The 14,360-nt window shown below is 51.7% G+C and overlaps 1 protein-coding gene across 1 annotated transcript in view; it reads left to right on the top strand.

The window, feature by feature from the left end:
- Positions 1-8,272: 8,272 nt before the first annotated feature.
- IPO9 (importin 9) overlaps positions 8,273-14,360 on the top strand; it is a 41,315-nt gene continuing 35,227 nt past the window's right edge. The window contains exon 1 of the mRNA XM_058819316.1: positions 8,273-8,426. Coding sequence (XP_058675299.1) covers positions 8,276-8,426 — 151 coding nt within the window. The 5' untranslated portion in view covers positions 8,273-8,275. The remainder of the gene's footprint in view (positions 8,427-14,360) is intronic.

Below are 14,360 nucleotides of genomic sequence, written 5' to 3'. Positions count from 1 at the left end.
AATCACCTTCCAAAGAAGCAATGCAGAAGCTGTGATGATTCTTGTCTGTTCAGATTTGGAAGGAGGAGGGAGGTCAAAATGTTACAACAAAAAGAAAAAAAAAAAGCTTTTCCAAGATTTTTGCAAAGCTTTTCCAAAGCTGAAATTATTTGCAGGTTGAATGTGTGAAAAGAATTGAAGGCACAATTTGGGACTTGGCAGGGGCAGGAATGGAGGATTCACATGTGGGGCAGCTTCTCCTGCCAGCCCTGCCCAGCTGCAGGAAAGCAGAGACCTTCCCTCACTGCCCAGGCTGTGGCCACGGCAAGCTCTGCTCTGCCTCTGGGTGGATCCCTTCAGCTGCTCCCACCTGCATTTAGCCCAGAAGCCTGAGGAATAAGGAGATCTATGCTTCTCCCAAAGGCTGTTCAGGGCCTGTAGCTGGGGCACTGCAGATGTGGCTGCCAGAGGATTCTGGGGCTCTGAGCAGCCCAGCTTTGGGTGTCCAGGCCCACAGGGGGCTGCCCCAAAACCCCTTGGGGAGCAGCCACTGCTGCAGGACACAGCTGGGAGGGCCCCCTGGCAGGGATGTGGCTCCAAGGCCTGCCAGAGGTGGAACTGCAGGAGCCCCTGGAGACAGGAGGGCTGCAGATCTTTGTCCTGGGCACAGCACTCTCCAGGACAGCTTCTCCTCAGCAGAACCATGGTGGGCTTGGTGTTCCCTCCCCTCATCACCAGGAGGAATTTGCTGGTAAGTTTTTTTCCTGCTGGTTTTACCTCTTTTCCCATGGGCAGCAGTGCACAGAGTCACTGGGGTAGGGCAGAGCCTTGGGGCATCTGTGGCTGACGGTGACAGGGAGGGTCTGTGGGTGGAGCAGAACTGTGCAGGAATTTGGTCCCACAGGGGTTTGGTTAGGGGTTTTTTTTTAACATTAATTTTTGACTGTTAAAAGAATCTTCAGCCTGGCTCAAGTGATCTATCTGAAAGTGCTGAGGTAAGGGAGAGCCTTGAGCCTGTGTACAGGAGTTGTGTCTATGCTTCCATGTGTGGGATCTCAGCACCTCAGGATGGAGGTGCAGAGAGGCCGAGACCGCCCTTGGGGGGCTCGGGAATCCTGGAATGTTGCCAGAAGTGTCTGGTGGCAGGATTTTGATCCTACACAGGAGATGAGACCTGTATGAGGATAGGAGGAATTCACTGGGTGAATGGTGAAGGGATAAGTTAGTTAAAGTGTAAAACACAGGGTTTAGGATTTTGGTACAGGGGGGTCTAAAGAAGTAAGATGGAGGAATTGGGGCGTGTCCTGTCCTTCTTCTTCTTCTTCTTGGCCTCCATCTTCTGTGGTGGTGGTGGCACTTTGGGATTGGTCGTTACTAGAAGTGCACAGGTTAATAAGGGTAGAAGGTATTGGGGAGAAATGATAAATATTGTACACGTAACTTAGGGTATAAAGATAAGTGACCGCCCAGGGGCTTCGGGAGTGTGCCCATGGCTGACTTGCTGTGCAGACCTCTGTCGGGCTGAAAGAAAATCTTTTAGATAAACAATTAATAAACACCAAGACCGAGACAAGATCAGAAGTCTCTCCTCGTCCTTTGAAGCGTCGGCTCTCCAAGGCCATCCCTGGGCCTTTCCAGGCCACCAAAACAGCAACACAGAAAACCTTACACCATGGTATAACTGGTCCTTTTTATTTAACTACCAAAAGGATGAGAAATTGGGGTTTTTTTCCTCTTTTTGCTTGGAAGAATTTTTGTGCAATGCTGGGGAAAAACACTGCTCTGTAATAACTTCCTTTCAGAGGGGACAGACAGACAGACTGGAGCTGGAAATGGAGCTGGCACAGTGTCTGATGCAGCTGAATCATTACAGATGTTTCTCTGTGTCCCCTTTATTTTTTCCATTGAAGAAATGGCTGTTTATCAAAAAGTGCCATAGGAAATGGGATGCAGTTGAGTTCAGCATGGTAATTCCATACAGGACCAGCCATTGTCTGTTTGGGGGCTTGGGGGGTCAGAGGAGACTTCTGGAGTCCCAACAGCAGCATTTATTATCAGGATTATTGACTGAGTAGAATTGGAGTGCAACTTTTTGGAAATGACCACATTGTTGCTTGAAATTTTTCAAGAAATGGAGCCCCCAGTCCATGGGTGGCTGTGCCTGCAGCCCAGGACTGCTGCAGGATTTGTGTCTCATTTCTCTCATTTCCTGCTGGAGCTGTGGCCCCTGGACAGTGGCTGGAGGCTGGAAGAGGTGACAGTGCTTGCCATGCCACAGACCCACCCTTGGCTTTCATCCCCATGTGGATGCTCAGACTTGATGAAATTGGGGTTTGACTTCTGTGAAACAAAACAAGAGAGATTTGTTCACTTTGGGGTGGGCTCTGCTGTGTGCCCTTTGCACATTCCTCATCCTCAGGGAGGGTGACAAGGGCAGAACATGCTCAGAGTCTGGGAGGATGAGCTGCCCCTTTCACCTCTCCTTTTGTGCACCCCAGATTTCCAAAGACTAAGAGAGAACAGGAAACAGGTCTCTCTCACCTCATTCTGCTGCTTTTCTTTATTTAATTTATTTTTCTAATGTAGCAACCAAATACATCAAACCTCCCTGGATTGCTCAAGTCCTAACTCTTTATTTAATAAGAATAATCTATGGTTTCTCCATTTGTTTAATCATAAAACAGGACAAAAATGAAATTAAGTAACCCTACTGTGGATTTCAGACTGAAAACTCAGGTGTAAATCCTGCCTGTGCCGTGTGCCCAGACCCTGAGATTGTACCTGTTGTGCCACCTTTAGTCTATGGGATGTTCCTGTGTTGTGTGATACCCCAGGAGCATCAGAGCAGCCCAGGGTGCTCACACAGCACCTGTGACTCACCCAAGGAAGGCCCAGGGCTTTGATTCCACCCATTCAGGTGCTGCTGAGATGCTCCAACACCCCAGGGAGGGCTGGGGGTGTTCACCTGGAGCAGAGAAGACTCTGGAGAGACCTCAGAGCCCCTTCCAGTGCCCAAAGGGGCTCCAGGAAACTTGGAGAGGGACTTTGGACAAGGGATGGAAGGACAGGACAAGGGGGAATGGCTTCCCACTGCCAGAGGGCAGGGATGGATGGGATATTGGGAAGGAATTCTTGACTGTGAGGGTGGGCAGGCCCTGGCACAGAGCCCAGAGCAGCTGTGGCTGCCCCTGGATCCCTGCAAGTGTCCAAGGCCAGGCTGGACAGGGCTGGGAGCAGCCTGGGGCAGTGGAAAGTGTTCCTACCATGGCAGGGGGTGGAACAGGATGAGCTTTAAGGTCCCTTCCAACCCAAACTAGCCTGGGATTCTGTGATTCCATGAGCTTATCCTTACAGAACACAGAATTCACTCGAAGACTCTCCATCACCCAGGCTTTATGGAAGATAAAACCAACATTGAGGAGCACTTGCTGAGTGCTTGGGCTGCTCCAGGGTCAGTGCAGCTCAGGGAACTGGGACTTCCAGCAGGGGTTCAGCTGCCAGGACCCTGCCAGGGCAGGATGCTTTGGCTGCAGGAGATAAGTCTGTAAGACACAACTGCACGTGTCACACGGGATTCAGGAAGGAATCATCTCTAGAATGCACACACAGCAACATAAGGAGCTGAGACAGCTCTTCTGTGAATCCAGAAATGAGTGTGCTGTTCTGAGAGTGGCTGAAGTACAGCCCTGACAAATGGCAATACACCTCATTTAGAAGGGAACAAATCTCATACTGAGAGCTCTCCTTGAGGACGTGAGCACCTCAGTCTGTGAGGAAACAGCTCCTCACCAAGAGCATCAATGGAGATAAAAGTCTGTCTGGAGGAGGACATAAAACCGCCACAGGAGAAGAATGAAGCTGCAGGTTCAACTCTCAGCTGCTCTTAGAGCCAGACAAGACTGGGATCAGGGAGTAAAAGGAAAATCTGGGATCAAGGAAAAAGGCCTTGGGTAGAAGGAACAAATATTTTCTACCCAAAGGCCTTGGGTAGAAGGAACAAATTTTTGTCTTTTATGACAAAAAGAAAAGCCCACGTGAACATGTGATAGACTGCCAGGTCCAAAGTTCCACTTCTTTAGAGGAAGGTTTGCTGCAAGGTGGTTGAAAAGAAATAAAAGAAATAGTGAAGAAATAAATTCAGAGGTGCAGCTTCGCAAAGGCTCCTTGTGCATCTCAGTTTTTCAAGTTCTAAAATACTGCTTACAGTAGTGTTTTAAAGGAATTTAGCTGTTTGTTTATTCATAATACTGATTAAACAATACTAAAATACAGATTTTTATATCTCTATATATAGATATATATAATTTTTTAATATATTTATTTATATATATGTAAAAGGGTGTGTGTGTGTGTGCTTGTTCATTGAAATCTGTGAGCTGAGCTTCTAAACATGTAAAGTAAAAGCAGCAGCCCTCTGCCTAAAGCACATGGAATTCACTTGAACAGTCTCTCCATCATCCAGGCTTTATTGAAGATAAAACCAATATTGGAGAGTGTGAGTCAAGTGTTTGGGCTGCTTTGGTGTCTGTTGGGATTTTGGCATTTCATGTTTTTGTTACTGTCTGGAGTTAGATTTTAACCAAGCAGGGGACAGGCTGGGCTAGCACCTTCTAACCCAGCTGATCCTTTCCTGCTCCATGTGCTGCCCTGATATTTCTTGGGGGATTTTTGCTTGTTCCAATAGTCCCATGCCACCTTCCTGTGGGGCCTTCCTGGGGATGGAGCTGCAGGGGGAGCTCAGAGCTGTGCTTTGAGCTGAAACAGCAAAGGCAGAAACAGGGAGTTCACCATAAAACACCTCTGCATGCCAAGAATGTCTTTTTGTGGTGAGGGAAGTGTCCTCCCAAAGAAGGGATGACAGCACTGGGGTTGGGCTTGGAGACCAAGCTTGTATTAGACCAGCAAGCTGAGTGCTGACTTTGCATGAGGGATCCCTGCAGAAACCTGTGAAGAGCCTGTGCAGTGCCCAGACAGGTGGGAATTCAAACCTGGAAAGGCCTGGAAGATCCAAAGAAATGGAGTTTCTACAAATACAGAAGGATGAGTTGGCACATTCAGGGTGGTTATGCATCACTTCAGCTGAAAGGAGCTCAGGCTAAGCTGGCATTGCTCTGGGATACCCCTCCTCTCACTAAACCTCATCCTCTTTTATTGAAATGTGTTTGTAAGGCAGAGGAAACTGATGCCATTGTGATCATGTTTGTTCCTTCCTAACAGATTCTTGCAGAGATGTGTCAGATTTGGTGCTGGCACTGAGAGGCAGTGAGAGCCTGCTGGGATGGGATCAGAGAACCACAGACTCAACAGGGCTGGAAAAGCCCTCCTAGAGCATCAAATCCAACCATTCCCCCAGCTCTGCCATGTTCACCACTAAACCCTGTACCCAGGGCCACATCCACACATCCTCTGAACACTGCCCTGGGCAGCTGTGCAGGGCCTGAGCACCCTTTTGGGAAGAAATTTTCCCTTATATCCAACCTGAACCTCCCCTGGAGCAACTCAAGGCTGCTGCTCCTTGTCCTATCCCTTGTTTCCTGGGAGCAGAGACCTGGAGCTCCTGCATCACTGATTGTGGTGCAGCAGCAGCTCACTTATGTTTTCCATTAAGCTGAAATCCTGACACAGTGCAGAGAGGAGTGATGACCCTGAGCTTGCAGAAGTCACACGTAAAAATAGGTATTTATTCCTCCAGCAGAAGCAGCATTTTGGATTGGGAAGAACAAGAGAGAAAAATCAAACATTCCCCTTGCAAAGACCTCTCTGGGGCCAGCAAGGACAGAGGAAGGGCAGGAGCTCCCTGGTTGCTCAGGGCAGGGCCCAGTCTGGGTGGGGCAGTGTGGCTGAAATGTGCCCTTCTCTTGCTAGAGAAAAATGTGCCCTTCTCTGCTACAAAAGTCCCAGCCTGTCCTGGTTGTGGCCATGCCTCTGGTTGGGAGTGGCCTCTCTGTGCAGTGCCAGGGAGAGCAGGTCTTGTCTGGGGTATGGCCCCTGCTCCTGTTTATCTGGGGGGAAAGAAGTTGGCCCAGCAGCCCAACTTCTGCAGAAGGAAATCTGACTTCATTCTTGGGAAGTTTGTGTGAGATGGGAATTGATTGCTCTCACCACAGCTGCCCAGGCTGTGTCTCAGGTGAGCACACAGGAGCTTCCAGAGGCACTTGGTGTCCCCTCTGCTGTCTTTGCTGATGTGAAGCTGCCCTTGCAGGAGCTGCCCAGGCCTGGAGAGCAGGCAGGAGGGTGAGGAGGGGACTCCTGGGGGGCTGGGGGCTGGTGCTGGGCACGTGGGTTCTGCCCTGTGGGTTCTGGTGCTGATGTGAGCTGGCAGAGGGGCAGGGCTGGAGCTGTGGGGCTGCAGGATGGGGGCAGCAGGACACTGAGCCTGCAGGGAGCTGAGCCCAGGCTTGGGTTTGTGTAGGATCCCAAGCTGCTCCTTCTGCTTTTACAGAAAATATTCAATCCAGGTTGCAAAAGTTACATGGGTGGATTTGCAGAATCCCAGACTGGCTGGGGTTGGAAGGGACCTTAAAGCCCATCTTGTTCCACCCTGGGCTGTTGGAAAGGACACTTTCCACTAGATAAGATTGTTCCAAGTCCCATCCTGGCCTTGAACATTTGTTATTAGACAGCACAAGAACAAGAGTGAATCCCAAATTCTGCTGGTGGCAGCACATCAGTGACCAGGTGCTCACTTGATAAACTCCAGAGCTTTGAAACAGGAGGAGCTGCGGGCAAGGAGAGCTGCCCTCACCATGGAGTGGGATGTTGATAGGCTCTCAGTGGAAAGAGGATTTCCCCCAGGATGGAGATGGTCTGAGTGCAAAGTGCATCTGCAGCAGCTCAGGGCTTGTTGGGCAGAGAGGCTGATGAAACATTGCCAGGGGCTCCTGTTGGAGTCCTGTACCTGGAGGTGTCCAGGGGATGACTGGACACAGCACTCAGTGCTCTGGGCTGGTGACAAGGATGATCCTGGGGGGCTTTTCCAATCTGAGTGATTCTGTGATTCACTGAATGTGGCTGCCAGGCTCATCCCCAACACTGAATGTGTCTGTAGACAAATCACTGTCACACTCCTGGGAACTCAGTGACCAAACCATTGCTGGTTACAGAAAACCTCACAGTGTGTTTCCTAGTGTGTGGGAACTGCTATCCCCATCCCAAAACACAACTCCATCACCACCCCCAGGTAAGAAACCCACTTTTGTGTATGGGTCAACACTGCTTTTTAATACCTGTAAATGCTTTGTAAAATTGCTTATACTTCCTCAATAAACAGCTGCAGAGAACACAGGTGGGCTCTTCAAGGCTTACACTGGGTGTTCACCACATCTGTGTGCTGGAAGAGAGGTTGTGAGGTGTTTCCTCCCTGTGCCTGGTGCCTGCACCCCGGGGCAGTCCCTGCTCTGGGGGCTCCATAGGACCCTGGGCACTGCCTCGGTCCCTGCTCCCCCTGTGGCATCCCACCCTTATGGGGGACAGAGCAGCCACGAGCCCTGGATGCTCCTGCTGGAATAGGACAAAAATCAGTCCACCAAAAATCAAAGCTTTATTAGTAAATTACACACTTGTCATAGAAATTGCTCTGTTATTCCCTGATCTACTCTATTAACCCATGGCAATGGGGTTTGGATAGGGGGGTAGGAGGAAAGGGAAGAGAGAAAGGAGGAGATTAATTAGAGAGAAAGAGAGAGAAATCAATCCATCAATCAATCATCAATCAATCAGCAATCCTGGCTCCAGCACGTTGATCCTGCTGTCCGCTCCACGGGGTGTGCAGGGTGCTGCCTGGGGATTACATTTTCTGGGCAGGTTTCCGCAGGTCCCTCCTTTCCATGCAACGAGAGTTCTCCTGCAACGAGAGTTCTCCTGCCAGCCCCTCCGTTCGGGCCCTCCTGAGCTGCCTCAGGGCCGTGAGGGCTCTGACCGTGCCCAGCCCTGCCCGGCCTGAGCCCAGCCGGGAGCTTTGTGCCAGGGGAGCGCTGCCCTGGCCCCGCAGGGTCCCCTGTCCCGCCCGTCCAGCCCGGTTCCGGCATTCCCAGCTTCTCCTGCCCGGGCTCTCGGCATTCCCGGCCCCTCCTGTCCGGGCTCGGCATTCCCAGCCCTTCCTTCCCGGGTCAGCCATTCCCAGCTTCTCCTGCCCGGGCTCTCGGCATTCCCGGCCCCTCCCGAGCCCGCCGCCATCCCCGCCCCGCCATGCCCGGGTCCGCCGCGCCGCCAGGGGGCGCAGTGCGCGGGCTCGGGCCCGGCCCCTCCCCCCGGCGCGCGGTGCGTTTGGCGCGCGCGGCCCGCGGAGGGGGCGGCGATGGCGGGAGGCGGCGGCGGGCCCGGAGCCGGGCCGGTGGCGCAGGGGCTGAAGGAGGCGCTGGTGGAGACGCTGACGGGGATCCTGTGCCCGGTGCAGGCGGTGCGAGCCGCTGCTGAGGAGCAGGTGAAGGTGCTGGAGGTGACGGAGGGTGAGTGAGGGCCGCGCTGAGGGGATGGGGGGACCCCAGGCCGCCGCCCCAGCCATTCCCGGTACCGGCGCCTCATGGCTGCGCCCTGGCCTCGGCCGACACTTCCAGCCCCGTCGCTGGAGCCGGCGGGAGGAGGCGGCCGCGGCTGCTTTCCTGCCGGCTGTCGGTGTGTGCCCCATGTCTCTCCCGGAATCTCAGAACATTTGGGGTTGAGAGGGACCTTTGGAGATCATTCAGGCCAAGCCCCTGCCCAGGCAGGGTCACCTGGAGCAGGTGACACAGGGACACGTCCCGGGGGGTTCGGAATGTCCGCACAGAGCGACCTCCCTGGGGAGCTGTTCCATGCTCTGCCTCCCTCAATGTAAAGTTCTTCCTCGTGTTGAGATAGAACTTCTTGTGGTTTAGTTTATGGCCATTGCTCCTTGTCCTGTCGCTGGGCACTGCTGAGAAGAGTCTGGCACCAAGCTCTTGGCACCCGCCAAGGTGGAGGTGCTTGTGTGGATTGCTGAGATTTCCCTCTCAGTCTGCTCTAGACTAAACAAGCCCAGCTCCAGAGGCTCTGCTCACCAGAGGGATGCTCCAGACCCCTCATCATCCTTGTGGCCTCACTAGACCCGCTCCAGCAGCCCCGTGTCTCTCTCCGGAGCAGCCCCTGCCTGCAGCAGGGCTCGGGGCCGCGGGGACGGGCTGGGCCCAATGCAGCGGGGCACGGTGCTCTGCCCTGGGCACGGCGGGCTCTGCCCTGGGCACGGGGGCAGCCGGGCTCTGCCCTGGGTGATCTGGGCTGCTGTGTGAGACCTGGGCACCAAGGAGCGCTCTGAGCTCACCAGGGCGGGCCCTGCAGGCTGTGGCTCTGGGTACCTTGGTCAAGCAGCAGGGCTGTGGCTCTGGGTACCCTGGTCCACCTCAGCTGGAGCCCCCAGGATTGTCACAGGAGGATCATGAAGAGCCCTTCCATCTGCAGACCCTGCCCTGCTCCCACAGGGATCTCCTTCACCTCTGGGTGTGTGTCCTGGTGTGTGCCCATGTCCTGCAGGTTGTCATCTGTACATGTGGTGTTTGAGGCTGGGGGTGGCCAGGATGTAACTGTGCCCTCACCCAGTGTGAAACTCCAGTGACAGAGCTCCACTGTCTGTCTGAAAGCTGAGGACAGTGGAGCTGGATAGCAACTGACCTATGGCTTTGGAAAGAGAGATTCTAAATGAGCAAACACCCCAAGTTCAAGCAGTGTCTCTAATCATTCCATTACTCTTTTGGCCTTTTTATGGTGGCACTAGGTCAGTTCATGCACTGGCTGCTTTTTCTGTGTGGAAGATACAGTTAAAAACCTATTAATGCCAACATTTTATTTTGCTTCAGCCCAAATCACTGGAGTTTGTAGAAATCAAGGGAAGATTTGCAGATGATCTGCTGTGACAGGAGCTGGAGAGTGCAGCACTGCAACCCCAGGCCTGAAGTTTTGCCTGTGGCCTGGCAGCTTCATGGGCTGGTTGTCTGTGGACCCTCCTGGAAGTTTTGCCTTCCCTTTAGTCTGATTGCACTGCTCTGAAGGTGTTTTGTGAAGTGTTTTGTGAAGCTCAGAAGTGTTACCAGAGGCAGTTTGTGGTGCAAAGAGGGAAGGTGTAAGGGTGAGACAGGGTCAAGAGTGGTGTTGTGATTTTGCTGCTCTGGGAGTGAAGGCAGGCAGATTGTTTGATAAAATTTTGTTGTTGTACAACAAAATTTTTTTGTTGTTTGTTCCCTTAAAGTGCTTGTACCACACTCAGCTTGGCTCTTCCTGGCATTAGCAGGAATTCTGTGTGTTGTCCCCACAGCTCTTGGAGTTTCACGGAGTGGTTTGATGCCATTGCAGCAGCACAAATCTGCAAGTTCTGGGAGCTTCACTGACCATGGAACAGCCACTACTTCAGTGGCAGCTTCTCCCCAAAGAGTGTGAACCTTTCCACAGTTATTTGGGTGACAGATTCCCAGAGAAGAATGTTTTCTGAGGGTTCTAGGCAATGGATGTCCCTGAAGTGCCTTTGAGAGCTCAGGATTGGAGAATTGCATGTAGTGGATGTTAGGGTAAGAGGAATGGAGTCATCTACCCTTCTATTTTATCATGCTTTTACAAATCTGTTCAAGTCCTGCAGGAGGCTGCAGGACACTGCACGAGCAGCTTGCAGGTGGCACCAAACTGGAGGGAGGGAGTTGGTGTCCTGAGGGCCCTGCAGGAGCAGAGCCAGAGGAGTTCAGCAAGGACAGACAGACAGACAGACAGCACGTTGTGCTCTGGGACAGGAGAAGGCACTGCTGGGATGTGGGTCAGGCTCTGCCTGGCCAGGAAATGCCAGTGCCTGCTGAGCTGGGCAGGGCCAGCAGAGAGCCCTGAGCCCACCTGCCCCCGGGCTGTGAGCAGGGCCAGGCAGGGCTCAGCCCTCTCCACCCAGGGCTCTTACACCACTCCTGGGCTTCCTGGGGGGTTTTGCTGCCAGCCCCAGGATGAGCCACAGCAGCAGAGGGGCTGAGGGCAGCAAAGGGTGGGGGAATTGCAGCGCTCACTGCATGGGGCGATGCTGGGGTTGAGGGGTTTTCACCTGGGGAAGCAGGAGGGTTTGGGGAGTGGGTCTGACAGCAGCTTCTGGTAACTATGAGGAGATTGTCAGGAACTGAGAGGTGGGAGAGGATGAGGGATAAATGGGCACAAACCCAAAACAAGAGGTTGCAACTGGATATAAGGAATTTTTAAGCAGATTGTCTCTAAAAGCTGTGTTGTTTCCATCCTTGAGTATCTCCAAGACCTGCCTAGAAAATCTGAGCACCCTGATCTTATGCTGCAGATTCTGCTTTGATCATGGGGGTTTGACTGGAAACCTCCCAAGGTTTAATTATTTTAAATTAAATTAAATATTTAATTATTTTGCACACCTTTGATTCCTGCTCTCTTGTACTAGTCAAGCAGCATGGGAGGAATAAGCCATATTCCCCTTTCTGTGCTGTCTTTGGCATGGAGAGGCTTGCAAAAACCAGAGGAGGAGCTGCAGGAATCTGGTGTGTCCCAGCACCATATTACTGAGGTAGAGAAATGTAGATCATGGGTGTCACAAGTTCTTTAAAAGACCAAAAAATTTATCATTAAGCAGCTTGAAGATGCTGAAATAGAAATGAAGAAATAGGAAAGAGTACAAGTGTTGGCACTTTTAATGCAAAGCAAAGCAAAGGAGGGCAAAAAGAGATTGAGGAACTAGTTAAAGTCATAAAAACTTAAAATGCTTTCAAATGTTGCAGAAGCAGAAAAGGTTTCAGAGGTGTTCAAAGCCAGTGACTGACTTGGGAAGGTACATTCAGTACAGAAGGACTGCAGAGGAGCCAAATTCCTTGTGCTGATGTTGGCTTGCAACATTGAGGAGCCTCTACAGGAGACACATCAGGGAATCCACATCAGATTGAAGCCTGAGTAGGAGCAGTTCCATTTACCAGTGCTAAAGAATGGATCTCCCAGAGTTTAGAGGGACTCAAACATTTAATTACTGATTAATTACTGCAAATGTTGGGCTGTAAAACCTGCCACTTAGGGACCAGCTTCGTACTTACTGGTAAACATGGGACAGCCTCAAGTGAGGGCTCCAAGGTGAAGAGCAGCAGGGCCTGGCACAGGGGAGTGGAGTGGGTTTTGCATTGTCTGTTATGGTTAAAATTCAGCAGCTGGAATGAGAAGAGACAGACACATGAAATTGTTGTGGCAGAAGAATCGTTTGAAGGAATCCTGGGACTCCCACAAAGCTCTTAGAAAGTTCACTTGCTGAAACTTTTTTTGCAGAAACTGAGCTCCTGACGGGCAGGGTCAGGAGTCCAGGAGAGGCTGAGCTGCTCAGCACATCTGTAAATGGTGTGGACAAAGTTGCTGATAGTGCTGCTCAGTCTGGCCAGAGTGAGAATCAGTGGCACAAATTACAAGATGATTTCACAAGGTGGGGTGAGTGCAGCCACAGAAGGTGTAGCTGGTCAGGGTTGGGCAGCAGAGCAGTGCTGGGGGAAGGGGAGCCAGTCCAGATAATGCCCTAAAAAGTTATGGGCGGTCCTAACCATTGTCCTGGGAAAAGAAATCCCATTGTGTGTGTGGAGAGGTCCCTGAAAACACCCAATCACTGCCCTGTCATGCTCCAATGAGCCAAATGGACCGTTAAGGAGGGAACAGAGAACAAAGCCATCAGAAATTCCTCATGCTTCCACAGCCAGTGCTGCATGCATTACTGCCTGCTGCTCCTGCAGGGACCAAGCAGGGCAGCAGAAGGGCAGCACAGACACTCACAGAAATGTGGAAAAGCTTCTGTTTTCAAAGACATAATTCATTGGCTTTTCTGCCTGGGAAAGGGTTAGCAGAGATAGAGGCCCTGAAATAATAAGCTACGGAGAAGGTGAGTGAGGAGGGATTGTTTGTGACTTTTCATGAAGCTGAGATCACAGAATCATGGAATATCCTGGGCTGTCAGGGGAAATGGATCTGAAACAGGCAGAGTTAGGCTGTTGCTGCAGTGTGCAAACTGTGGAATTCATTGTTGCTGGATGTTAGAAGTAGAAATAGTTTTAAAATGATTTAACATTTGTGGAGGAACAAACTCCTCCAGAACCACTGAACACAGTGGTTGGATGTAACATCCACTTCAGGAGGTTCCTAATGCCAGCATTCCCTTGGGGGTGTTGGGGCAGCACTGCTCTGCCCCCACCTCTTTTCCTAAGCTGCTCATGCCTTGGGTTGTATGATGTGGTTGGGCCAATGCTGCTGTTGGCTCTCCTGTGTGGTGTGTGCTGCTCTCTCTTCCAGGCAGGTTTCAGCCAGGTGAGGATGGTGAGTCTGGAGGATGCAGCTGAGCTCCCTGCAGCAGGCTGGCAGTGAGTAGCAGTGCACAGCCAAAGCCTCTGGAACAGGCTGAACTGTTCAAGGGGACTGTCCTGACTCCATGCACCTGCTCTGGAGGAATGTGGGATGTCTCCTCTGATTAAGGACATGGGAGCAGTTTCTTCCCACCATGTCACCCTCTGGCAGCTGCCTGATGTCCTCAGCAGCTCAGTCTCTCACCTGCTTCTGCATCTTCTGTCTGCTGAGGAAGCAGGCACCACGTGGCAGATTGGGGATGGGAGGTGCATCACTGTTGTCTCTGGAAAGAGGAGAGCTCACCTGGTGACCTTTGCTGGCTCTAGATTTTAGTGGAACATAAATAAAATAAAAGCAATGCTGAGACTGCAGGGGGAAGGCAGAGAAATGAGAGCTGCTGCTGTGAGTGTGTCTGACTTGGCTCCACTGTGGAATCAGAGTGTTGCTGGTGAAGTGGTGCTTCTGTTCCCTTTATCTGGTCCATCCAGGTGCATCACACACCACCCTGATGGTGTGCACTACTGCCAGTGTCATATCACCTGAGGATAGTTACCCAGGGTGGAAAAATGGTCTCTTCCTTTGGGTCTTACTGTATTGGAGAGCATGTGTGGAGCCCAGGTGATCTCCAGGAATGCCAGAGCAGGAACTCTGAGGAGTTCAGGTCCAGCAGGAGGGCTCAGACTGCTGGGAATCACAGACTTCTGAGTTGGAATGACCCACAAGGGTCATCCAGTCCAACTCTGTTGAATGGCTTACACCCTCTCTAAATTATGTGGGTAAGGAGGTTTAATGGCAGCTTCTCAGACAGCTGGAAAACACTGTTCTCTGCTTGCCGGGTTAGATTCCAAGTTTGATGCTTTATGATGACAGTATTTAGTTTCTGAACTCTTGTGCTCTGGAAATGTGGTGGTGAGAGATGAATGTCTCCAGGCTGGAGAATTGCCTATATTTTGCCTGTTTTATGTGTTTCTGTGTGTCCTTTTTGCAGGTAGAAAGGCATCATAAGGCCATCTTCAGCATGGCTTATGTTGTGACACCCCCTGTGTGAAAAGGCACCTTCAGCTCAGTCCTTTACAAGG

Source organism: Ammospiza caudacuta, chromosome 24 (assembly GCF_027887145.1).
Source record: "Ammospiza caudacuta isolate bAmmCau1 chromosome 24, bAmmCau1.pri, whole genome shotgun sequence".
Lineage (NCBI taxonomy): Eukaryota > Metazoa > Chordata > Aves > Passeriformes > Passerellidae > Ammospiza > Ammospiza caudacuta.
The sequence above is the reverse complement of the archived record's forward strand: the minus strand, read 5'-3'. Positions and strand labels throughout refer to the sequence as shown.